The sequence below is a fragment of the Macaca fascicularis genome, chromosome 2, assembly GCF_037993035.2.
Source record: "Macaca fascicularis isolate 582-1 chromosome 2, T2T-MFA8v1.1".
Classification (NCBI taxonomy): Eukaryota; Metazoa; Chordata; class Mammalia; order Primates; family Cercopithecidae; genus Macaca; species Macaca fascicularis.
The window spans coordinates 81,455,942-81,483,146 of record NC_088376.1 but is presented as its reverse complement, the minus strand read 5'-3'; the positions used below and the strand labels follow the sequence as shown (position 1 = coordinate 81,483,146).

At 39.8% G+C, this 27,205-nt stretch overlaps 1 protein-coding gene and 1 long non-coding RNA gene across 2 annotated transcripts in view; one reads left to right on the top strand and one right to left on the bottom strand.

Annotated features, from left to right (window-relative positions):
• Positions 1–8,519, bottom strand: part of SEC62 (SEC62 homolog, preprotein translocation factor) — a 31,190-nt gene extending 22,671 nt beyond the window's left edge. Inside the window, exon 1 of the mRNA XM_015445509.3 lies at positions 8,472–8,519. Within this exon, the coding sequence (XP_015300995.1) occupies positions 8,472–8,507 (36 nt within the window). The 5' untranslated portion in view covers positions 8,508–8,519. The remainder of the gene's footprint in view (positions 1–8,471) is intronic.
• A 102-nt stretch (positions 8,520–8,621) lies between these two features.
• LOC102119036 (uncharacterized) lies at positions 8,622–17,452 on the top strand. Its single transcript, XR_001488648.4, has 2 exons — positions 8,622–9,352; positions 15,062–17,452. It is a non-coding gene; the product is annotated as an uncharacterized lncRNA (long non-coding RNA).
• The last annotated feature ends 9,753 nt before the right edge of the window (positions 17,453–27,205 follow it).

Here is a 27,205-nt window from a genome sequence, read left to right as displayed (position 1 = left end):
AAATGCAAAAAGAGATATTACTATCTCATTTGAAGAAGTGATTAACAGAAGTGCACTGACAAAGAGTCGTTTTGGAAAGGCCGTTTTAGTCTTTCTCTGCTTTCTTTCTTCTATACCTTTTCCCAAATTTTCTATTATTTTCTTTATTGTTTCTCATTCCCTATCTTCCCTGTATTCCCTTTCATTCTGAAATTCTTTGACAATTCCTCCTGTGAACTTATTTTCCCTGCTCACGTACTGAAGACGATGAAGGCTGTCTATCTTTGTATACATCTTATGTATAAACTTTCAAAAGTTGTCTTATTGCTGTAAGCTACTGAAACAAATGCACTGTTCTTAATTACTGTCTTTAATTACACGCTTAAGCACAATACACAGAACATTCAATATTTCCAGCAACATATAATCTAAATGTGAATGATTTCAGGAAGGTCTGCTTCTTTAAAGAATAAAATGCCAAATAATAGTAAAAAATTATCTGGCAAGAATCTAAGATGCCAAGAATTAATGCTAAACACAGTTGTTTCAAGTGAAAAAAATCTAATGATGCAAAATAGAAAAAAGAATCTATCCAACTTATCTATGTCAGGTTTTTCCACAGTTAAGATAAGTCTGAATTCAGTTATGTTTGAGGAAAATAAAGAACAATCAACAAACCTTTAATTTTATTCCAAAAAGGAATAATATGTTAGAGGAAGTGGAGGTTTGTGTTTTGGTTACTGAGTCTCCTGGCAGCTACATCTCTCATTTCTTCCTTTGTATTTCCCAAGTCCTCTACTTCCAGTAGCCAATTACCTGTGTAAGATCATACCAGTGTACAATCTCTACAGTCTGCAACTACCAGCTGTGGGCTATTTGTGGAAATAAAAATTAAAAGCCCAAACCACTCAACCCAAAAGAAGACTACTGTAAAAATCAAGTATTATGAAATTAAAACTTTTATATATGAAAATATGTATCACAAAAAGTAGAATCTTTTTTGTTTGTTTGTTTGGTTTTTTTTGAGACACAGTCTTGCTCTGTCGCCCAGGCTGGAGTACAATGGTGCTATCTCAGCTCACTGCAACCTCCACCTCCTGGGTTCAAATGATTCTCGTGCCTCAGCCTCCTGAGTAGCTGGGATTACAGGTGCCCACCACCATATCCGGCTAATTTTTTGTATTTTTTGTAGAGATGGGATTTTACCATGTTGGCCAGGCTGGTCTCGAATTCCTGACCTAGGTGATCTGCATGCCTCAGCCTCCCAAAGTGCCACGATTACAGGCATGAGCCACCACACCCAGCCAAAAAGTAGAATCTTAAAAAATGGCAAATTAAAAATTTAACACTCCAAGTTCAGGAACATCTACAAGATTCATAATGATTTATTTGAGGTCGGACTACAAAATATACTTTCTGATATAATAAAAGGCAAAAATTCCTCATTAAAATTTTTGAAACCATACTAAAATATATTAATATATGTTGGTATCAGGTATATTAAATGGTAATATTTAATTATGTTTGTAAAATACACTACACTTCGCAGAGCCTCAATTAGTAAATAATATTCTATATATCCATACATCTGAAAAAGTAATACTATAAAAGTTGAAAATAATACTATAAATGGTTTATAAAAACCAATTCTATTATATAATCACACCACACATGCTCAATTTTTTCCTCATCTGATACATCTGTTGTCAACTTAAAGCTGATCTAATTAAATAATTTGTTACTGGGAGGTGCTTGATTAAAAATTGTGGGGGAGAAGTCTGAATAAACGTGACCTGTTCTTTCAGACTTACAGAGTACTTACCCTATCATCTTTGGATGCTACAGTTAACAGCAAAGATTTGCAAGACATGATATGTACACTCTATTACATAACTATTAGAAGCAGTAATTATTTCACAAAAAGAGAGGCAGAAAAAATATTTTTGAAATACACAAAGTAGGATGGGTCGGGTGGCTCATGCCTGTAATCCCAGTACTTTGGGAGGCTGAGGCAGGCAGACTGCTTGAGCCCAGAAGACCAGGCTTGAGACCGGCCTGGGCAACATGGTGAAACTCCTTCTCTACTAAAAAAAAAAAAAAAAAAAAAAAAAGAAGAAAAGAAAAAAAGAAAAAGGTGGTGCACATGTGTCGTTCCAGCTACTCAGGAGGCTGAGGTAGGAAGACCATTTGAGCCCTGGGAGGTTGAGGCTGCAGTGAACCAAGATCATGCCACTGCACTCCAGCCTTGGCAACAAAGTAAAAGCACACAAAGTAGGAGTGAGATTATCAATGTGGACAGGAACACTGGAAGAGGAAGCTAAATTTTGAAAGATGAACCAGTTTTGGGTAAATTGATTGAAAAGCCATAAATATTGTGGCTGAGAATGACACAAAATTGGCTGTAGTAGAGACAAGCTAGGAAGTATTGGGAGATTAAGTGTGTAAAAGTAGAATAAAGAGTCATCAAGGTAGGTGGGGAAATTTCTACTTTATTCTGTAAGCAGGAGAAAGACCACTAGTAGTTTCTGAATAGGACATAATTAGAAAAATGATTTAGACATGATTTGGTGGCTGTGTGTAGGATGAAATGGAAAAAAATGCATAAGGCAGGGAAACGGATGGAAGACTACTGTAATATCCAAGTAAATTTTGGTGTGATACCAGATTATAAGTGGGAAAGAAATTTAGATATTTGAAACATTTCAAATGTAGAACAGATAGAACTCAATGATAAAGGATAAATAAAATGGTTAGGTAAAGATGTCAGATTTCTAACTTTATCAACAGAGGAAATTTGGGAGGAAGGTAATTGTAGAGAAAGACCGTATCAAATTTAGGCATGATACATATATACTCATACTAACACTCAATAATACTATTCCTGAATACAGACATAAATATACTAATCTACTTACTGCTGATAGAGGTATCACATGTAAAATCTGATTAAATATTAGGATACATAAAAATTGAGAATTACATATTACACAATAGGGAATCTGATATGTATGCACAAAATTTAAAAATCTCATTTTAACAATTAATTTCAAGTTCACCAAACTCTTCCAAAACTGCATCCTGTCCTTTGTAAAGGCACTACCAAGTGGCAATGAAAGGAAGAGAAAACACGGACTTAGATAATCTCTCCCAACTAGACACAGAATTAACTTGTTTATTGATACTTTAAGTATTGCAATTTATTAACTTATAATAACTTATCCATATTGTAGACTGCCTTCAATGCAACAATATAGTTTGTGCCATTGCTTGGGCTTTGAAGCCAGAAAGACCAATTGCTGTAGAAGAGTACCATGAGAGGCAGGGCTCAGCGGCTCATCCCTGTAATCCCCACCACTTTGGGAAGCCGAGGTGGGCTGCCTGAGACCAGGAGTTTAAGACCAGCCTGGGTAACAAAGTGATACTCCATCTCTACAAAAACTTTAAAAAAATTAGCTAGGTGAGGTGGTGCACACCTGTAGCCCCAGCTAGTTGGGAGGCTGCAGCCAGAGGATCACTTGAGCCCAGGAGTTTGAGTCTCTAGTGAGCTATGATGCCATCACTGCATTCCAGCCTGGGTACCAGAGTGAGACCTTGTCTCTTTAAAAAAAAAAAAAAAAAGAAAAGAAAAGATAAAAGAGTACCATGAGAACATGAACAGATAGTTGGGATTACAAGCACAAGCCACCACATCCAACGTGCATGGAGTCTTCACTTTCACTGTTCTCCTGATATAGCATAAGGGAGTACAAAAGTTTTACCTTCTTTCTGTCTGTACGTTGGACCACAGTACCTCCCCTCTTTTTCTTTTGATGTAAACAGAATATTTTTGTAACTTTCCTAGAAGACTTCTAACAAAGTGAAGGCCTTTTGGGAATAGTAGCACCCGCTAATAAAGAGAAACCAACCCATCAATCTTCAAATGAATGGAGAGAACTTCTTAGTTCAATGAATGAACACAACTGTCTTAAAATGAGGAAGCTAAGAGTCAATAAATTTAGGCTGGACTGCTTTTCCTTTCTTTGCACCCAATACCAATACATTGGGTGTTGTAACTTAAAATCCAAAATTATTTAAATTGGAAGTTTGGTTAGAACACTCTTATAAAATTCTTTAATAAATACTATGTTTTACTTTAAAATACAGCAACACTAAAATACTATGATAAAATAGAGTTTGCCATTTCTAAGTTATTTTAGTCAATATTTAACCTTTTTGAGAAAAAAATAATAGATCAAGAGTAAATATGCCACGGGCATCAATCTTACAGAATTTGTGATACAGAGGAACTTTTAAAAATTACTACACCCAGGCCGGGCGCGGTGGCTCAAGCCTCGTAATCCCAGCACTTTGGGAAGCCGAGACGGGTGGATCACGAGGTCAGGAGATCGAGACTATCCTGGTGAACACGGTGAAACCCCGTCTCTACTAAAAAAATACAAAAAACGCCGGGCGCGGTGGCTCAAGCCTGTAATCCCAGCACTTTGGGAGGCCGAGACGGGCAGATCACGAGGTCAGGAGATCGAGACCATCCTGGCTAACACAATGAAACCCCGTCTCCACTAAAAATACAAAAAAAATTAGCCGGGCGTGGTGGCGGCGCCTGTAGTCCCAGCTACTCGGGAGGCTGAGGCAGGAGAATGGCGGGAACCCGGGAGGCGGAGCTTGCAGTGAGCCGAGATCGCGCCACTGCACTCCAGCCTGGGCGACAGAGCGAGACTCCGCCTCAAAAAAAAAAAAAAAAAAAATACAAAAAACTAGCCAGGAAGGTGGCGGGCGCCTGTAGTCCCAGCAACTCGGGAGGCTGAGGCAGGAGAATGGCATAAACCCGGGAGGTGGAGCTTGCAGTGAGCTGAGATCCGGCCACTGCACTCCAGCCTGGGCGACACAGTGAGATTCCATCTCAAAAAAAAAAAAAAAAAAAAAAAAAAAAATTACTACATCCAATAAAAATTAGCTTAGCTGATCTGTCAACCATGAACTGAGCAAAAAAGAAAAATGCTTGGTTCAAGCAGCATAAAATATTTGTGAAAAATGCAAATAGTAGTTTAACAATAAAATCTGAAAGCTGGAGGGGACCTTAATCTTTAGTAACACAGTGTGCTATACAAATAAAGCTGTACAAGAGTATCTAGACAACAGCAGTACCCTTCTGTAATAGCTCCAACTCCCTTCTATTGTATTCTTTCCTTAGCAATGGGTTTGCTAAACTGCAAAACCCTCCATTAAGTCTTTGGGGGGAGTTTTCTGATTTAGGACTGGCTTCCTGAGTTCCTTCTCTTCAGAATATTCGGAGTCAGACATCAGACCTGTATAGCTGGCTATATAGTCCTAAATTTTCTCTTTTCTTCCCTGTCCTGAAATTAAGCACATAAGCCCATAATATGTCAAGGTTTTATTGCTTGCCAGGAAGACAGATGGGTGCAACAAAAATAACTAATGGAGGGTTATAAAAGTTCTAAGAATTAGCCATTTAAATGTCTCAAAACTCAACTAGATATTTTACATATAAGCAGAATACTGAATGGGACGATTCTCTTTAGCAAGGACAAGTCATGTTAAGTCTTTACGTTGTACAGTTCAATAACAAAGAAGTCAGGATTAAATTATTTCAGAGCAACTTATTTTTTATCTATTGTGACACGGAAAGAGTATTCAGTTGGGAATCAGAAGACCTGGTCTAAATCTGGTTTTACTATCTTGATTGATGATCCTGGATTAAGTCACAAAACCTCACTGGACCTCAGTTTATCTGAAAAACGAGGGTGTTGGGTAAGATCAGTAAGCTGTAGGATCACCACTCTGCTTTCATGTAAGACTGAATTCATGAAAAAGGCTTCCCAACAAATCCTACTAGATCCTTTTAAACTCTAAAATTTCTTGATACCAGGATTGTAAATCAACTACTGGTATGCAGCAGCACATTGTTCATCTATATGTAGTTACTGTATGAGTACATGTAGCTCACTTCTGGTTTTCAGTGACCAGTAATGTGAGTCCAAGAAGGAAATGTGACAACAGTCCTCTTGCTAGAAACTTCAGTGGGACACGAGAATCTGAAATTACACTGAATTACACAGAAAAAGCAAATTAGCTACCTTTTTTTTTTTTTAACCCCTAACTTATCTGTTTGTATCAAACATTTCTCCCCAATGTGCAAATTACAATTAAAGATCACTGAATCACTAAACGTAAACATCTTTCTGAACATAAAACGCCAAGCAACAAATGACAGAAACTCAGCTGGTATTACAGACTTTTTTGCCTAAAAATTCCACAACAGGATCTTTTTTGTAAGTTAAACTCTAAACTTTTCATTACACTTGATCTTTTTATCACAAGTGATTACAGAGCTTCTGATGATCTGGAATGATAAAACTGAGGTATTTTCTAGGCTAGTATATTTTGACAAGTGTGTTAGGCTGCATAAAAGTAGTACTCTAAGATCTCTCACAAACATTTTACACAGCCATGTAGAAAATTTCAAGGACAGAAAAATAAATGTCACTTAATTTTGTGTATGCCAAGTAGGTTTTTAATAATTGATCCTCAAATAATAGAAAGTAAATAGCTATACTCTACATAACTCCCAACATAACAGTTTATTTACTGAATAGGGGGTTGCTAATCTTTCTTCAGTATATCAAAGAGTACTTAACAAAAAACAAAATAACAATCCAATCTAAATCCTTCATCCTGGGTAAGGAGTAGAATAGAAGGAAGGGGTTATGTGCCAAATACTTTTAATAACTTTTAATAAATAAGTTGACTCACCTATTATTTTCACAGCAACCTTAAAGTTTTTCTTTTTTGAGGTAAATATCCCTTCTTGCACATGCAGAAAGTGAAGTAAAAATTAACTTGCTCAAAGTTACTCAGCCAATAATTGGTGGAGCTGGGGTACAAACAGGCAGTCTGGCTCAAGTTTGAGCTCTCTGCCACTGTCACATTACTCCACAGCCTCTGTTTAATATAAGATCACAACTAAAATAAGAGCAGCTATTCAAAAGGTGAATTATATAACCCTTACAACAATATTAAAAAGCAACTGGAATTGTAAAACAATGTGTATTGAAGGGCATAAAATTGTACTGTCAAGAGTAAATCTAAGAAGTTCTGTAAGTACAAATCTGACAGATAATTTCAATACACAATCTAATAAAATATTGTATGCCCACGTCAGAGGAATAACACTAACTCTTGAAAGATTAAGAACAGTATAATTAGAAACTTCTACTGATCTTAAGACCTAGTCTGATCTGTCTGAACTTGAAATCTGCCTCTTTCTAATTCCCTTCCGTACCCTGTTCAGAACTACTTTATTTCTGCCAAATTCCAAAATTCCAAATTTATTGATCATGTGTGTCTTTTTCACAGCATTTAAAAAGTTTCCAGAAGAATTTTAACTTGTATAGCTCAAAACACCTGTAGTGTAGGCCAATAAATGGATACTTGGAAAAAAAAAAAAGACGGGGTAAAATGGAAGAAAGAAAAAATCATTCTAAGCAATGAAATAGTAAGGAACAGAAAGGCAATGATGAGTGTAACAATTTATGATTATAGTAACAATTTACTACATGTGATCAATTTATGAGGCCTTACGAAGGTTTCTCAGCACATCAGCTGATGAGACGACTAATAAATATCCTGAGTCCAAGATGTTCTACATAATTAATCCTCTTGGCAAAGAACAAGAACCAGGGAAAATCGCAAGGAAGAAATGCACAAATGACATGCATGTGGAGTGAGGCAGGGATGTTATGTAGGTTACTACGAAGATGACACACTGGCATGTGAAGGGTTTCTGGGCGCCACCAGCTCGTTGCAGCACCAACGAGGTTGTGGTTGTTTACACCACGTCGCCTGGAAAAAAGCCGGCAAGCTTCAAGTGGACTATTAAGTGAAGAATATTGAGGGGAAAGAAGGGCAACGCAACTGAACATCTGGATGAGCAGATCGCTGCCTAGGCCCCGAGGCAGCTGACCAAGTCCAGATCATTCTCCCTTACGGTCTATGCGCACAAAGGACCAGCTGCTTTAGGTCAGTCCGCCGCCTCCTGCTACCCCAATTACCGTGGCCTTAATTTCAGGACAGCTAAGGCCAGAGGATGGGGTGAAGGGAGGGGAGGAGCCCCGGGAAGGGTCAACGTCTGCGCCCCGGAGGAGGCTGACCTCCCAGGTCAGGCCCGGGACGGCGCGACCACAAGAACTCCGAGCCCACAGCCGCGCCCCCGCAGCCGGATTCCGAGCGCGGCGCCTCCCTCCTTACCCTGCTGCTCCACCACCACCTCTGTCTCTGTCTCCGCCGTCGCCAACACCGCCCCCCCACCGCCCCAGGCCCCTCACAACGACGCAACCTGCAGCCAGCTGCCTCGCGGCGGAACTCCACCCCACCCCACCTCGCCCTTGCTTTCGCTCGCCCTTTTAGGGGGCTTTCCCCGCTCCTTCCACTTTCCATCGTGCTGAAACCTCCTGCCCAGAGCTCGGCTTTGCTACCTGGATCCGCTTCTTGTGTCTCCTGCGTTCCGCCATGTTGGCCGCTCCGCCCGGTTCCCTCTGACGTGGAACGAGGAGGGGGCCTTGGAAACCTCGCGAGAGCGCGCCCCGAGGCCCGTTATGTAACCCGCCGGCTGGCGCCCCGGGAATGAGGAGGTCGGCCAGCCGGCTGGGCCTGCGGTCTTTGGTTGTGCCTTCTCTGCACTCTTCCCTCCGCTCCTGTTGTGCGGGAACTGGAGAATCGTTAGGACCTGGAGGAAGCAGAGAAGTGGATCAGAGAACAGGAGGGCTGGGAAGAGACCTGGTTTCTCAAACCTGACTGAGCATCTGAATCACCTGAGAAGCTATTAAAATGCAGATTCCCCGACCCCACCCCCTCAGAGTCAGAGTCTGTGCGTTTAGGGTGCGGCCTTTCTCAGAGGGATCGACTGAGACTTACCGAATCCTAGAAGTCTTTACCTGAGGCAGTTCTTGCAGTGTACTGTATATTTCATGACATTCCAGGTAAAAGATGACACGACCGAGACCGTTGAGTGGCAGAAATATGAACTGACTTGTCTAAGGCTCCACAGGTGGTAGATGGCAGAGCCAAGACCTGAGCCAATTATCTTTTCCCCTGCGCTGTGCGGGGTAATACAGCTCGTTTGAAACAAGCTGGTGTCTCCATTCCGTTTTCCGCGTTGCTTCTCACAATTCACCGTTAGAATCCAGAAGTAAGAGAACCCAGGGAAGCGTAAGGAAGATGAATAGGACAAAGATTCTAAGAAGGTGGGAAGGAAGAAGGCTGCAGTCTATTTCAGGTCTGGTGAATTTCGATCACTGTAGCCTTTATTGTTATTTTGGAGCCACTTAGATCAAAAGACAAGGAGCTTAAATTGCTGGTAAGTGCTTAGATAGAAATTCCCATGACTGACTTTATGGAAATCTTTAAAGCGTTTTTAATTGTAGAAAATGGGGAAAATTCAGAAAAGAAAGATGTTCTTTCTTTCTTGTCTTTTTTTTTTTTTTTTTGAGACTGAGTCTCGCTCTATATTGCCCAAGCTGGAGTGCAGTGGCTCAATCTCGGCTCACTGCATCACCAAACTCCTCTTCTCAACTGATCTCCCTCTTCAGCCTCCTGAGTAGCTGGGACTACAGGCATGCACCACCACACCTGGCTAATTTTTCCTTTTTTTGTGGAGACGGAGTTTCCTTATGTTTACCAGGCCGGTCTTGAACTCCTGGGCTCAAACGATCCACCTGTCTCTGTCTCCTGAGTAACTGGAACTACAGGCGTGAGCCACTGTGACCGTTCAGTTTATTTTCTTATATTATTTATTCCGACTTTGTGTGTGCATGTGTGTTTGTATTTATATTTTTTCCTGTTTCCCAAATTGAGATAATACGCAATATGGCAGCTGCTTTTTTCATTTAATATTAGGTCGTAAACGTTTATTATACCATTAAACATTTTTTCCAGGTTTCCCATATTATATATCTAACCTAAGAGCAATTAAATGTGTAAGTAAGGCAAATTGCAGCATCTTGATGCCTAATTTTTTAACAAAGTAAGATTGCTGAATTTTTTTTCTTTTGGACTATGCAGTTCTGGTCTCAAGGGAGTCATTTAATTCCTTTCTCCTCTATAATCTATAATTTGGGTGTGTGTATAGTCAGAGATGGGGTGAGAAAGAAGTAATTATTCTTGCCAATTAACCCAAAACATAATATAGAATATGAAATGTCTTTATTTCCTTCAATCCCTCTACCCACCTAGAATGATCAATCAGTTTTGTGCTGTTTTATGTGGAGAACACTGGACCATTTTATAGGAGACCTGGTCTATAAATGAAAATATTATTGCATTCGGTAGGTATTGAGTGCCTACTAGATAGATGTCAAATGTTAGGTTAGGACTATGGTGGGAAATAAAAATCCTTTATGGACAATGACTCACCCTCAAGTTACTGCCTTACTATTTTCTTCAGCAGAGCTTTAATTTAGTGTCCTCTTGTTCTCACTGTCATTCACTCCTTAAGACTACAACAATTTGGTTTCTACCTCCACCATCCAGTAAGAATTATTTTACCTTCTCTCAGCTAGCATCTTACTGAGTATTTGACAATGTTGACTGTTCTTGTTTACTTCTTTTCCTTCTTTGGCATGTATATCAACTTCTTTCCGATTTCTCGTTGGCTTCTCTCCTTTTACCCAATTCTCAAATGTTCCTGGCCACCGTTTTTATATGTTCACCTTCCTCTTGTCTCTTCTATTTGTGCATTCTGTTTACAGATTAATTCCAGAATATTGCATTCATGTTTAATTCCAGATTTCTTCTGGATATTTCCACTGAAATCCAACTAAAAATCACCATTTCCCCAGCAAAACCTGCCTCTTTTATTATAAAACCCAAATAACTGCATTGTTGTTCACTCAAATACTAATGCTAGAAACCTTGGATGTATCCCAACCATGCCTTTCTGCCAGTCAGTCACCAATCCTGTTGATTCTACAGCTGAAATGTTTGGAATTTTTCCCTCCCTCATCATTCCCAACGCCATTGCCTTGTTCAAATCTTCATCATTAGCTATGTGAACTAGTATTGCAGTGGCTTCCTAATGGTTCTCCTCACTTCTATGCTCTTTACACTCCAGACCTTCTATTCCCTTGTTAAAAATCCTTCCATGACTCCTCATTGTGTATAGCAGCATGAATGATGGCTGATGTTCACACATATAACCTCAGATTTCTGGGTCAAATTTTCGGTCTCCTTTCCATTTAATATTTATATAAAAATAGCTCAAATCATCTTCCCAGCACACCATCTGTGTCATTGGTGGTGGTAGTAAGGAGTTTCTCCTAGCCGCTTCTAGTTCCAACTTGGTTTTGAATTTGCAATTTTACTCTTATTATTTGACTGTTATTTCTCTCCCAAACGAGGAGTATTTTTTTGTTGTTGTTGCTGAAGACAGTTTCTTGCTCTGTCGCCTAGGTAGGAGTGCAGTGGTGCGATTTTGGCTCACTGCAACCTCCACCTCCCGGGTTCAAGGGATTCTCCCACCTCAGCCTCCTGAATAGCTGGGACCACAAGTCGTGCCAACACGCCCACCTAAATTTTTAAATTTTTTGTAAAGACAGGTTTCTCCATGTTGCCCAGGCTGGTTTCTAACTCCTGGGCTCAAGCAGTCTGCCTGCCTCAGCCTCTCAAAGTGCTGTGACTACAGGCATGAGCCACCACACTTGGCCCCTGTTTTCTTTTGCCAAAGCAAAACTATTAGTTACAAGAGACTTTACTGGAGGTTTTTGAGGAAATGAGTTATATTTATTCATTTATTAAACAAATGTTTATTGAGGGCTTATTATGTGCCAGTCCATGTTCTAGACACTGAGGATATACTAGTGTTCAGGAGGCAAACATCCTGCCCTTTTGGAGCTTATACTTTGGGAAGAAGAGAACAGACTGCAAAACACAAGAAAGCAGATTATATGGTACAGTCATCCATCAGTATCGGCTGGGGATTACTTACAGGACCCCTGTCAAAAACCTGGAACAGTGAATGACAGTGAGTAAATCAGGATTAGTTCTAGATTTTTGATGCTTAAATCTGCAGATGCTTAAGTTCCTCATCTAAAATGATACAGTATTTGCATATAACCTATGCACATTCTCCCGTATCATCTCTAGGTTACTTATAGTACCTAATACAATGTAAATGCTATGTAAATAGTTTTTATACTATATAACTTTAAAATTTGTATTATTTTTATTGTGGTATTGTTATTTTCTGTTAGTTTTTTTCCCCAAGTATTTTCAATCGGTTGAATTAGCAGATGTGGACCCTCGGATAGGGAGGGCCCACTATATGTTAAAAGCCTTAGGAGAGAAACAAAGCAGGGTAAAGGGACTGCTTGCAGTGGGAAGGAGGGTGTAATTGTAACTTAAATGGTCAGGGCAGTCCTTTTTGAGGAGATTCACTTTGACCAAAAAAGGCATGAAGAAGAAGAGGGAGCAAGTCCAGTGGGTATCCTAGGAAACCGTACTTAAAGTGGAGTGAAGGGCATTTACAAAAGTCCAGAGGTGGGAGAGTGCAGGTGTGTTTGAGGAATAAATAGTATGGAGGTCAGTAGCTGAAGCAGATTCAATAGAGGAAGGGGAGTAGGGGATAAGATCAGAGGGAAATGGAGCTAGATTGTATAGGGTTTTGTAGGCCATAAAATGAGGGCTTCAGAGGGTGTGCCACGATGGATTAGGGTTAGAAGAATGACTTAAAATGACTTCTATTTAGAAAGGATCCTGATTGCTGTGTTGTGAATAGACGGTGAGAGGAGATACAGGGATAGAAGTGGGGATTTAGTAGGTTATTGCGGCAAACAGATGAGAGATGATGGTGGCTTAGACTTGGGTGTTTGCTATAGAGGCAGTGGGACGTCTTAGATTCTGGTTATATTTTGAAGGTAGAGGCAAGGAGATTCTGAATATGAGGGAAAGACAGGAATCAAGGATAACTCCAAGATTTTTGGTTTTACCAACCAGAAGAATGGAATTGTAACTTACTAAAATGAGAAACATAAGAGTGAAAGAAGTTTGGCATGAGAATATAGAAATTTGGTTTTTGGTGTGTTAATGTGAACAAGCCTAATGGACATCCAAGAGGAAATGTGGGTTGCACAGCCAACTATATGAGAAGTAGAGTTCAGGGAGAAGTCTTGGCTGGAGGTATAAATTTGGGAGTTGAATGGAATCAGAATATGTCACCCCCAAATATGCCACTTTGGCATAAGGATAATTTTGATCTGAAGGCAATTGAGAAAATCAGACACAGTAAGAGCTCTCTGTCCTTATCTGCCTAAAAGAGCATAAATTCTCACAAAGGTGTCCCCATTCTTCTCCCATACCAAGACAAGGAAAACACCCCTTATCACCAGAAATGGAGACAGCACCAAGATGAGTCTGCACAAAGAAACCTTACTATAATCCTTATCTACCATTAGTTTCCCCTATATTTTTACCTTCTCACAGTTTACCACCTCTGTAAGCCCAAACCGCCTTTTCTTTCTTTAGTTACTTCTCCTCAATTTATCATCCTTCGTTAAGATGGCATATAAGCCCCGAAGTCTAACCACTTCTTTGATTTTTCACTTATTTTCCATGAAGCCTTCATGAATGGTAAAAATATTAACATCAAGTAAAATTGGTATGCTTTTCTTCTGTTAATCTGTCTTTTGTCAGTTTAATTCATAGGCCTCAGGTATAGAACCTAGCAGGATACGGAAATGTTTTTCTTCCCCTACAGTTATCAGTGCATAGATGGTATTTAAGTCCAAGAACCTGAGGGATCACTTGCCTCCCCCCACCCTCCAGAACATCTCACAGGCTTCTGCTTTTCATCCCACCTCTCTAATCCTTTCTTCTCAATCTTTCTTGCTGGGTTCTTCTCTTCTACTCTTTCTTCCAATGTTAGAATGCTGATAGCTTTCCTATCTATTTATATGCCTTAATCCATAACATAGAGCCCACAACTTAAATAAGGAATATTAGGTATTGATATTTAGGAGTTCCTTGGCCATCCCTGTAGGCCCTCCTCATGTCCTTTCCCACTGCTTCTGACTACCTGCCTACTTTTCTTCACTCACTCTAGAATACTGCCCACCCTTCTGAATCTCTTCTCTTTGCCCCTGGGCTGTCACTACTCCCTAGGGTTGCCTCTGAAATTCAGAACTTTCCTTGCTTTATACAGTAGACAAATTGGGCTCTTTACTCTCTATTGGGTTCCTTTGGATATGTTTTTGTAAATTAAAGAGATTCATTACCATGTTGTACTCAACAAAGCATTCTCCAATCTAGATCTCTCTCTGGAGGACTGATGAATAGGTAGGAACTTGAAAATTTCAGTTTCCTGGGAACTTCCATCTCAGTAAATGGAAGGGGATAATATAGAAATGTATTCCTATTGATCAGACTTATGCAAGCTGGGAGCTGATCGGTTTAGTTTTTTTGTTCTAAATAATACTTTCTCTGGGTCCATTTTAAACATATATATGTGACAAAATCAAAGGGAAAATTCTAGGGAACTAGAGCAAATAACGGACAGACGTTTTTTGGATGTCGTTTGTATAAAAGCATTTTAGAATATGTAGTTAATGTTAGTGATTTAATGTTATCACAAAGAAAAAATAAATTTAAAATAGATCTAATATAAGATGCAATGAGTCTAATATTATTTAAGAGGTAAATTAATATTTTAAAATAAGTTGATATTTTCAAGAAATGGCGTAAATTTAGCCAGGCATGGTGGCATGTGCCTGTAGTCCCAGCTACAGGGAGGCTGAGGTGGGAGGATTGCTTGACCCCGGGAGTTCGAGGCTGCAGTGAGCTGTGTTTGTGTCACTGCACTCCAGCCTGGGGGACAAAGCAAAACTTTGTCTCTTAAGAAAAGAAAAAAAAAATGGCATAAATAAGACAATAAGTATATACCATTGAAAAATAAACACAAACACTGTTTTGAAAAAGCGTAACAAATTTTAACTTGCTAATATTAGACTAAGAATATATAAAAACAGTCACTTCATCTTCTTAATTAAAATGGTAATTATTTTGTCATTTTGAACAGAAAAGGTAGTGTGAAGGACCATGTGCCACGTTGGGCCTGCCTGAATAACTGCCAGACCCTACAGGAATAACCTGCTGGGGGAATCTCTACCTTTGGAGAGCCAGGAGGCCACCATGACAACACTGAGTTCAGTAGACTCCTAGGAGAGCTGTGAGCCAATTGCCAGGAAGCCAGGATCAGAAAGTTCTTGCCAGCACTGCTGCCATTGCCTCCTACTCTCACAAAGATCAAGACCGCACGCTAGAGTGATGCTGTGGAAAAACCATCTCCATGACCTTGCTGGGCAGCAGCAGCAGGAAGATGGCCTCCTCTTCACATTTGTCCTCCTGATATTCTACCAGTACATCTAATTAGAATTGGAACTCTAGTTGAGGGAGTCTGGGAAATGAAGACTAGCTTTCCATCTTTTGCTGTGTGCCAGTTGACCATATCTAATATCACTGTCTTCTTTCTTAGAGTAACCACTTCACTCCTACCTTTTCGCCTTCCTAAAGAACCACTGTGAGACCACTCTTCTCCTGTCACTCCCCTACCTCACCATGTATGCTTCCACACCTACATTGTTTTCTTTTTTCTTTTCTTTTTTTTTTTTGCTTCTCCTTCCCACCTGGCCTATCCTTCAATGGTCAGGTTAACATGTTACCCCCACAATGGAAGCTTCTCTGACTTATTTCTTCAGCAAACTCAATTGACCCTTTTTCTGGGCTCCTACAACATTTTGTAAAAAGTCACTGCTATATTACATATAATTAACATCATAAGTTGTTGTTTTTCTTTCTGCCAGACTGTGAGCCTTTGAAGGGCAGGTACTATGTTTTAGTTTTCTGTTCTCAATGTCTAGTCCAGGGTCTGGCTCAGAGTGAATAAATGTTGATGGAGTGAATAATACATGATGAAAATGGCATAATCTTGATCCTCTGGAGCTTTAGTAAGTGAGGGAAACGTGTTTATAAGGCAGACAAAATTCTACTGGGAAGTCTTCATCATATCCCAAAGGCTCTATTTTCTATATAGTCTTCTGTGGAATTTAGAGACAACCAATTTGACAAGAGGCTCCCCTAGATTTGGTTGGGGAAGCCCTTCCCTGTGAAAGAAGAGAGATTCTGTGAATTAGTCATTTGCCTAGTTTCTTGTAAGTGTAGACTTACCTCAGAACAGAGACATGTAAGCATCCACCTCTCAACCTATCTCCAATCCAGCTATTTGAGAGGAAGTATATAGTTTGGCAAAGCTAAATCTCCAAAACGAAAACCTCTTGGGCAAGTAAAGGCAGCTAAACCTTGTAAGTTGTTAGTATACCCAGACTTTGTTTCTGTGCAAGCCCATCTATTAAGATGGACAGGCATGATGGCTCATGCTTGTAATCCCAGCTTCTTGGGAGGTTGAAGTGGGAGAATCTTGGTTGAGCCTAGGAGTTCAAGCTATGATAGTGCCAGTGCACTCCAGCCTGGATGATAGCGAGATCCTGTCTCGAAAACAAAAACAAGATAGAAAGGGGAGTGGGACGACAAAGGTCAAGAAGGAAGATTCAGCACAGAATCCAGGGAACAGAAGTTATGAGGGCCAAGGAAAGCAGGACTTCCAGACCTGGACCTCACTTGCCGATTGGGAGAAAAGTCCTCAAACCTATTCCTTCTTACACTGGCCTTAGATGATTTTCTGACAACTCTTGTGCTCGTGTGCTGTTGTTCAGCTGGTGTTTGATAATGTGAATGTGTCTGAAATGAAAAGAACAATAGGCCAGGAAACCTTATAGCCTGGATATTTTAACTTTTAGGTAAATATTTAAATAATTTGGCAGAGGCTGTTATAAGTAGTAATTATAGGTCTACCCCTAAATTAAGGCTACTAGTTATTCAGTTGTTTTTCCTTGAGTATTTATATAAGAAACTACTAAACTGTAACATTTTATAATATTCTGTGACATATAAGATGTTCCGCTTCCTGTGGCTCCAGTTATTCTATCATTTTTTTTTTGTTTTTATTCTACATATTGCCTCTAGGTTATACAAGTTTTTTCCTTCCCCTGGTAAATGAAATCACTATATTTAAAGTGGTATATTGGTATATTTTAGGGCAAACAGCAAAAAATAATAATAATAATAATAATAATAATAATAGGTTCCTTACCTAAGCTATACCTCCTAAGGAAAGGGATTTGGGGGGGTCTTGATTTTTCATCTGCCGAGTAGAAAACCTTCTATCCATTTTCACCCAAGAATTGACAGTCTGAAGGTCACTGTATTTGGTGCTCGATTGTCATAATGAAATAGTCCCCAGCAGAGATCTCTTCAGATTATTGCAAGGGCAAACCAGGATTACTGAAATATTTTCATGTACAATTGTTATACTGACCTTCAACTTCTGATAATAAAATAAATGCTGAAATTTTAGAGTGTGCTTTTAAGAAATGCCTGAATAAGCCTACATTTGACTAATCATAGGATAAGTTTACTTGTCCAGTTTTAAATTCAAGCATGAATATAATTTTTGTAATTAATATGTATTTTCACACTCTTTACAAACCAATATTGTAATAAGTGAATTTTGCTGTCATAGTTTTTAAAATTTATTTTTATTTTTCCCAACTTGTCCTTTTGAAATGCTTTCAGACTTATTGAGAAAGTTGCAAAAACTAATATGAAGGATTTTCACATACTCTTTACCTAGCTTCTACAAATGTTATATCATATAACTATAGTATATAGTTTTTTAAACAGGAAATGAACTTAGTAAGTAATCTATAGACCTTATTCAGATTTTGTTAGTTGTCCCATTAGTGGACTTTTTCTGTTCAGGATCCAGTCCAAGCTCACCAGTTGCATTTCGTTTTCATGGTTCCTTGGTCTGCTGTAATCAGAGACAATTCCTTAGTTTTTCTCTTTCATAACTTTGACTCTTTGAAGAGTACTGGCCAGTTATTTTGCAGAATGTTCTTCGATTTATGTTTGATATTTCCCGATGATTTAATTCAGGTTATACATTTTGTCAAGAATATCATAGAAGCGACATTGTACCCTTCTCGGTGTGTCTTGTCGGGAGGAATGTGGTTGATGTGTCTCATCATTGGTAATGAGGCACTTTGATCACTGAGTTAAGATGGCATCTGGCAGGTTTCACTGCTCTAAAGTTACTGTCTTTCCTTTGAAATTAATATGCATCTTATGAGGGGATACTTTGAAACTATGTAAATATTCTGTTTTTCATTATACTTTTGTCTATCAATTTTAACATCCATTAATTATCTCTGCCTGACATAATTATTACTGTGGTGTTTACCAAATTGTGATTTTCTATTTCTGTCATTCCTTCTACATTTATTGAGATACTACTGTATGGAAGAGTTTATTTACTCATTTACTTATTGAATTATCAATTTGGCCTGATCCTCTAGAGACTATCAGAAGTGGTTTGTGAGTGAGAGTCAACATGGTGACTTTTGTGTACTGCACTTTCCAGCTCACCCCATGAAACCTGCTCCCTTTTGTGGTAACTGTGCAGCTAGATGATTTTGGGGGTGAGGGATGGGATGGGGGTGCAGTGTCTGGAAAAGAGCTTGTGTAGTTTTGTGGAGAGAACCTAAGGAACATCCATCTACCATGGTTCTGTTGGCATCCAGTGATTTATACCAGGGGTGAACAGCTTTCCAAGAAAAATACTTTGAATTCTGTGAAAGCATATGAAACATGGTCTGATGGACTAGTGTGGTCCTCATGGGGGCAAGAGTTTTGGGAAGAACAGTGTGGGACATAAGAGGAAGGAGCACTCTGTAAGAGAAGAAGGAGCCCAGCCTGGCAAGTTAGACCCAGAAATAGAGCAAGGGCTTCAGACTCTAAAATCTCAGCAAGGAGATTTTAGGTTGTTGCTATAGAATTTACCTCAACACAGACTTCTAGCAGTAAGTATTACCCTTGGCAAAAGTCATTTAGCGTATTAATTAAAGGAACGGTGAGAGTAAATGGTCTGATACATTAGATCCACACAACCTTACTGTAGGACCCTGTACTGCTGTACCTGAGTGTAATCTAGATGGGGTATTGTCCTTTTCATTTTGTAAGGTCTACTGTTTGGGTCTGTAGCCTCAAGGACATTTCAGTTCCAGCTTTACCAGTATAGCTGCAGGACTGTAGCTCATTGACACTAGATGTAGCTCTAGGCATTGTTGAGTTTCCACTCCACCAGTAGACAGGGAATAGCCATGGGCTCAGGAGTTGTTTCAGTTCTGAGTGATACTTCTATGGAACCACTTGCTGCAGAGGCTGTAGAGTCCTAGTTCAGCTCACCAGAATGGGAAATAATGACAATGACTGGCTCATAGGCACATGTAATATCCCTGAAGTTTTTAGCAAATTTACAGAAATAGGGACACTATTAAACATTGGATCTCTCAAAAAAAAAAGGCCCTTGCCAGATAACAGCCCTTTGGCCTTGGACTTCCCAGCCTCCAGAACTGTGAACCAATAAATTTCTGTTCATTATAATTAAAAAAAAAAGGATCTCTTACATACAGTTAAGCAAGTAGGAGGGAGGGTACTATTGAGGCTTAGATATTAATATTATGTTATACAATTTTAAATTGGGAGACCATTAGGCTGGAGTGGCTTCAAGCAGGTTAAGTTCCTATATAAGTAAACTGAAGCCCAGTATGAGTGTGAGGCACTCATATTGCTGGAAGAGTGTAAATGGGTGCAATCTCCAGAAAATGCAATTTTGCAACATCTGTGAAAATTTTAATTACATAAGCCCATTGGCCCAAAATTCCACTTGCAAGAATGTGTCCTACAGATATGCCTGTACCCATAATGAAATTGTATACACCTTACATGATAAAGAGATTGGAAAGAGCCTGAAAAAGTCTGTCAGCTGGCTAAATGAGACTGGTTAAATAAATCATGATAGGTACATATAATGGAATGTCATACAACATTTTAAAACAGTGAGGAAGCTCTATAAGTACTGTTGTGAAATAATCTCTAGATATTTTAGGTGAAAAATTTCCAATGTAGTATGTTAACATTTGCAATAAAAAAAGAGGTTAAAAAGAATATATGTACATTTTTGCTTGTTACAGAAAGGGATTTAGTGGCAGGAGGACAAAGTCAGAACAGAGGTTTTTCACCGTATACCTTCTTGAGCCATGCATGTAACCATATGCCCTAATTTTTTTAACTACAAAATTTAAATTAAAAAATAAAAACACAAAAACCCCGATGCAACAGCAGCAGCCACAGTGGCTGAAGATGAGAGGACTCCTGTGCCAGCCAAGGTGGAAGCAGAAATTACTCCCCAGTCCCCACTGACTGCAGGAACAGGAGGGCCACACACCCATTTGGTGGCCACAACATTGAAAGCTGAGACAGCAGGACTGGTCTGGACCTGAGGAGTCAAAGACAACACTTGCAGCCAGGCCTGGCACTTGCATAGGGGCAAAATGTCCCAAGCCAGAGGAAATGGGTAAGAATTGGGTACACATCACCTGTATTGGGAATGAACAAATGTGTTCTGAATATTTGGAAAAAGCAGACATTCTAGGGGTAGGGAGTTCTAAAGCTTTGGTGCACTTGAATGGATAAACTTCCCAGAGCAGAGTTTTCCAAGCATGGCTCCCTGTGGTTCACCTCTACCAAGCTTAACCTACCTTCCGCTTAGGCAGAGTGAAGAGGCACCTCAGCATAACTCAGATCACAATGGAAACATCTCATTTCTTAAAAGCTGTCAAGGAATTGGTGTGAGGTTTAAAAACGTCTCTGAGCTTGATGGAAGGAAGGTAGGCGGTGATAGTTCATGCTCCCTTTCCTCCAGACACTTATCATTTTCCTTTCTCAACCTGGTTTGATATTACGATTTCTTTTGCTTCATTTGTTAAGTTCTCTTACAGTACTTGTTCACAAGTGAGTGAAGAGCTGTTCTCTGCTCATAACCTTGGAAATGGGGGAGTGTTTCGGAAATGACACAACAGAGCATTAAGCCGTGAAACAAGAAAGGGAACTTCAGATAGAATTACAATAATCATTTGAGAATCTCACTGAGAGCTAAAAAAAGCCACACACATAGAGGAGTGTTTTTAAATTTTTTTTTTTTTTTGTACTTTGTTGAGTTTTCTGCTTTCAGTTTTCCTAACTTAGCCACAGAAAGTGTAGGCATGAAAAACATATTGGCTGGATTTCCTATAAGACTTTTGCGTTTTAGAAAACAAGGAAACAAACTCGGATTTTGTTATACTAGCACCTGAGGCATAGTTCTTGCCTCTTTTCATTACTACACACACATACACCACATACACACACATACACATACACGCACACACATATGTTTGTGTTTGGATAGATAGAGATATATGTCATAGACTATTAACTGCTAGGGATCTTATAGATCATAAGTTGATGTCTTCATTTCAGATATTAGAAAATGGAGGATTAGACAAGTAAAATGAGTAGAATGACCCAGTTGGAATTTAAATCTAGATTTTTCTAGCTCCTAGTGAAGGGCTCCTTCACTTCTGAAGCCCTGCCAATGGGCTTGTAAAGTCCCTCTCCTTTTAAGGAGTGTTCCCTTGAACTTAGTACAGTATTATGGTTTCTTGATGATTCAGATAAGTCCTTGACATGGTGTTCCTTTGGCAGGCACATGGGAACAGAATGGTGTAGCAGTTGCTGTATTATCTCTAGTAGCATGTGACAAAAGAGCTGTTTTGGACATTCAAGCATTCATCTTTTTCCTGAATATCATTTACTCATGCATGTAAAACCTGTGTTAGGTTCTGAGGTGCAAAGATACTTAAAAGAATATTTACAATAAGATCCCAGAGGGGGTGAGAGAGGAATGAGCGAGCGTTGGATATACACCAAAATATTAACCACAGTGGAATTAAAGGCTACACTTTCCCATCTCCTTTTTTTTTTTTAGTTAATCTTAAATGTCTACATTCTGTATAATGAACTTTCATTGCTTTTAGAATTTAAAAAACTTGGCCGGGCACGGTGGCTCACACCTGTAATCCCAGCACTTTGGGAGGCCGAGGCGGGCGAATCACCAGGTCAGGAGATCAAGACCATCCTGGCTAACATGGTGAAACTCCATCTCTACAAAAAATACAAAAAATTAGCCGAGCGTGGTGGCGGGCACCTGTAGCCCTAGCTACTCAGGAGGCTGAGGCAGGAGAATGGCATGAACCTGGGAGGTGGAGCTTGCAGTGAGCCGAGATTGCGCCACTGCACTCCAACCTGGGTGACAGAGTGAGACTCTGTTTCAAAAAAAAAAAAAAAAGAATTAAAAAACTTATTTTTAATTTTAAAAATTGACTAAGACACGTTATGATTTAAATATATTTGTCCCTTCAAAATTCAAAAGTTGAAACTTAACCCCCAAGTGGATGGTATTCAAAGGTGGGACCTTTGGAAGATGATTAGATCCTTGGGAGGCCTGAAATCAGATGTCTGTATTTTTTGGTTACATCATTCAATAAATTCCACTTATGATTTAGGCCAGTTTGAATTGGGTTTTGTAATAGTGTGTATGTATGTAAGTCAGGATCCTGGCAGTACACAAATGGCACACTTAATGACGCAACTGAGGAGATAGTGAAGGACCACACACAGATACAGGGATTAAGAGAAACCCATGAGAACTATAAATATCAGGGAGCCTTCTCATCCCTAGGCCTGAAAGGACAAAGGGAAAAACTGGTTTCCCAGAATCTAAAACTTGGGAAGAGATGTGGCTGTAGCTTCAGGAGTGGGCTACCTGACAGGAGCTGTGGCCTCCATGAGCAAAGCAGCCTGGGAAAGCAGGAAGGGGACCAAGAAATCAACACTCCCTCCCCTGTTTCCTCCCACTCCTCAGACTCCTCTTGGTGGTTCCACTGGCTGACCTTGAGTGGAAGTTAGAGAGAAGGGAGGCCATTTGAACAGTCTATTGAAGTTAGCCTCTTGGACACTGAGCATGATGGAGAGGGTGAAGAGAGGATCTGGAGGGGCCACGGAGAACATTCATCATCCTGTGATTCTAATACAGTCATGCATTGCTTAACAACAGGGATGTGTTCTGAGAAATGCCTTCTTGGGTGACACGTCATTGTGTGCACACCATAGTATACTGACACAGACCTAGAAGGTGTGGCCTATTACACACCTAGGCTACGTGCTACAGCCTGTTGCTCCCAGGTCACAAACCTGTATAATATGTTACTGAACTAAATACTGTAGACAGTTGTAACACAGCAGTATTTGTGTATCTAAACACATCTAAACATAGAAAAGGGACAGTAAAAGTACAGTATTATAGTTTTATGGGACTAACGTCGCATATGCAGTCTGTCATTGACTAAAATATCATTAAGTGGTGCATGACCATTTATTTTTTACAAAGTACCCTGGTATACTAAAAAACAGTTGATAAAGAAATGACTATAATGATCATTACAACAGAGTAATTACCTTAAATTATTAAATCACTCAGTCCCACTTATTGAGCATTCATTGTTTTGAGCACTTCGAAATAGTGCAAGGAATTTAGAAGTTATAGTTGCTCATCTCAGGGGGATAACAACCAAAAAGGGTACAATAAGATATTATAAATGAAAAACAAGATTACGGGGTAAAAAGATCCTAAAAATTCAGGCTTCACGGGTGGACCAATCCATGTATTCAGCTCTCCTGGCCACAGTTACTGGGCACAAGAGCCAAAGGAGTCAATGAGACAGAGTGATTCCCAGGACTTTGAATCTATTAGAAGAGACATATGTTCTTCCCTTCTACTGTGTGCTTTGAGAATGTTAGGTCTGGACTGCACCGGGCATTTTGGCACCCTCAAGCTGCTCGAAAGCCACTTCTACAGAATCTGAAGATGAAGTCAAAGGAAGGCAGCACAAAGAGAAAACTGGATCCTTGGTGACAGCATTTGAATCACTAGATTAACTCTTGCCTGAAGCCAGACATCTAGACTTTTTAATTACTAGACCCAGTATGTTTCCTTTATGATTTAAGTCAGTTTGAATTGGATTTTGTCATTTGCATTCTAGAACATCCTAATTAATACACCATCCAAGGAAACCAAGATAACGAAAACAAACTACTGTTTTTAAAGAAAAGATTTTAATGTTCATGGAAAGTGAATTTTCACACAAATTATTGCATTTCATAGCATCCATCCAGATTTAGTCACTTTTTTTCATATACTAACACATGTAGGGTTTTTTTAAAAAAGTTCTTATTCTTTTTTTCTTAAAAAATATTTGTGTTTTTTCCCTAGACTACTAAGCAGAAAAAAGCTCTTATTCTTATCCTTTATCCTAATTCTTAAAAACAAAGTCCTAATTTACGATTTCAGTATTTCAGTGACAGTAATCATAAGAAGTAACCCGATTAGACCATTCACTTTGCAAAATTATCTGTAAGGGAAGCAGTACTTAGAATACCTATTGTGGATGTCATTTGCCTGAAGAGTTGGTTGGTATAAATAAAGGCTGGTAAATAATGTTTTTTTAAATACCTCTGGCATGAAAGTTGTCATAAATCCCGGAATAAAGACTTTTTTCCCCGTATACTCCCAGGACTAAAAATGTTGCCTTTTAGTCCTGTTTAGAATTGTCTTTTGGATTTGCTGATAAACCCTCTTATGTCTGTATGACTTATACAATCAGATGTTGGCTGATGCATTCAGATCCCTGTGCTGTGAATCTTTATTTATTTATTTGCTTTCTCAATTAAATGAATGGTTTTGGTGACAAACCACTGGTGTTAACACAAATAGCTAAGCTGATCATTTAGGAAAAGCTCAACATTAAAGGATTCTAAGTCTATTGTTAGGCTACGGCAGTAACTCCAATCTCATTCACAATTAAACACTCAATCATCACCTAATTCATAAGAAAAAAAACTACCATAAATAAAAGTTCTTGACTGGGGGCAGTTGCTCATGCCTATAATCCCAGAAATTTGGGAGACCAAGGCAAGAGGATTGCTTGAGCCCAGGGGTTCAAGACCAGCCTGGGTAACATGGAGAGACTCCTTCTCCACAAAAAATGCAAAAATTACCTGGGCCATGGTGGTGCATGCCTGTGGTCCCAGCTACTTTTGAGGCTGAGGTGGGAGGTGGGAGGATTGCTTGAGCCTAGGAGGTGGAGGTTGCAGTGAGCGCCACTGCACTCCAGCCTGGGTGACAGAGTGAGACCCTGTCTAAAAAAACAAAAACAAAAACAAAAACAAAAACCACACATATGATCTTTCTGCTGTTTGGAAGGAAGCTATTTCTATTTATTCAGTGTTTGGGGACCTAAATATATGTCTGAAAAGAAGATGTTGCTGTACTACAGGATGGTGATTGAAGTCCTGAAAATATCAGGAAACTGTTCTCATTTGTTATTTGTCAAATTGTGCTAGTGCTTTCTGTAAACACTTGTAATCTCTGTTTTTGCAGGTGAAAGAAGACTGAAGCTGAGTTCTATTATCAAAGCAAAGTGCTGCACTGTATTTGAAATAACTCTAGCAAATACTGTGCTTCCTGCATAGAACCTGTTGGATTACTCACACAAATGTCAAAGAACAGGTTGACATTTTAGCAAGTGATCAACCTGGCCCATATAGTTTTTACACTTTGCAGGGTTCAGAGAGCAGTCGAATGTTGTTTTTAGCCTATGATCCAAAGCAGCTAATGACAGAGTCTACCTTAGAACATAAACAGGCTTCTGACTTATAACACAAGGCTAAACATTGCCTTGTAGATATTGTGTGATGTGTCCAGTTACATTAATGAAATAGCTTTGCAACAGTGTGGAGTCAAGACTTAGGCTTAAAACAGAGAATTTGAGGATTAAGATAAGTCCAGAGAAGCAGCAGGATGGAGTGCAGATGCAAGAGAAAGGCGATGTCAATGCCATATTATAAATATAGCTCATAGACAGCCTATCCTAGTGTGTGTCTGAAGAGGCCTGTGTCCTTGAGGAAAGGGGAGATTATGACCTTGTCCCCCAGTGTCATTTGCACAAATTCCTAGAGACCTTGAGGCAGTGAGTAGGAGATTGGTTGAGATGATCATTATAGGAAAATTGAATAACTTAACGTATGGATATCTTACTGTTACAGGAAATGCTTAGGAAGTGAGGTACTCTGAATTTAGAATGTGATGGCCTAAGGGATTCGGAGTCAAGAAGCAGGACACGGGATGAAGATACATCCGCCGTCAAGCTGGTCATTAGGACAGGGAGAAATATCCTTCCACAGAGTGAGATTGGTGAGACTTCCAAGAGTTGAATGATGGTCCCATTGGACGAAACTCTTTGGGGTGAGTTTCCTTGTGTGGGAAAGACAGAACTCAGAGCCCTAATTTAGGCAAACTGCAAGATGGGTTCAGCAGGAGAAAGTGCCTGGAAAGGGGGAGGGACCAGGAGCCAAGTGGGTGACTATCTGCCAGGCGCTCTCCTGAGGGTACGCATCTTCCCTTGTGGTGTGACTAGAAAGAGGGAGTCCAAAGCATGGTCCCTTCTCCTCCACCTGGCACACATCAATGCTTCTCTCTTTTCCTGTGAGCCAAGATAGAAGGTCTGGTCCAGAATGGACGACATGGGTGGAGGGGTGAGTCAGTATTGCTTTTCATTTTGGTGAGTGGACTCAGTTTAAAAGATGGATGTCTTAGGGCGGTAGGTAACATGGTTTTCCTAGCTTTGTTGTCACAGGTGATAGAAGCTGGACCATAAGTTAGGGTCACAGCTCCCTTGATTCTCCTTCTTTGTTCTCCTTCCTCTTTCACAACTCTCTCTCCTAGGTACTTTTAGTCAGGCTACAGATGGAATTTTGGGCATTTGCTCTAGAGAGAATTTTCCTGGGTAGCTTTTGTGTTAAACAGACTTCATTACACATTTTTCTTTGCTTGGGGCCTTTCTCTCCTGACACAGATGCACAGGTCCCTTGTAGCCCACAACCCCCAGTGTCACACATTAGTGGCACAGGCTAGGCTTTGACATTGGTTTCATGTACCCAGTGAAGAGCACTTTCTCTAAGAACAGTTCAGTGGCAGGACGTATATGGTTATGAGCACGGAGGCCTCCAGTGCTGGAGCATCCGTTGCTGATCCCCAGAAGGGAGACATACTGTCTTTTTGTGTCTCCAAAGGCATACTCTTAGGAGGCAGATAGAAAGATATACAGTT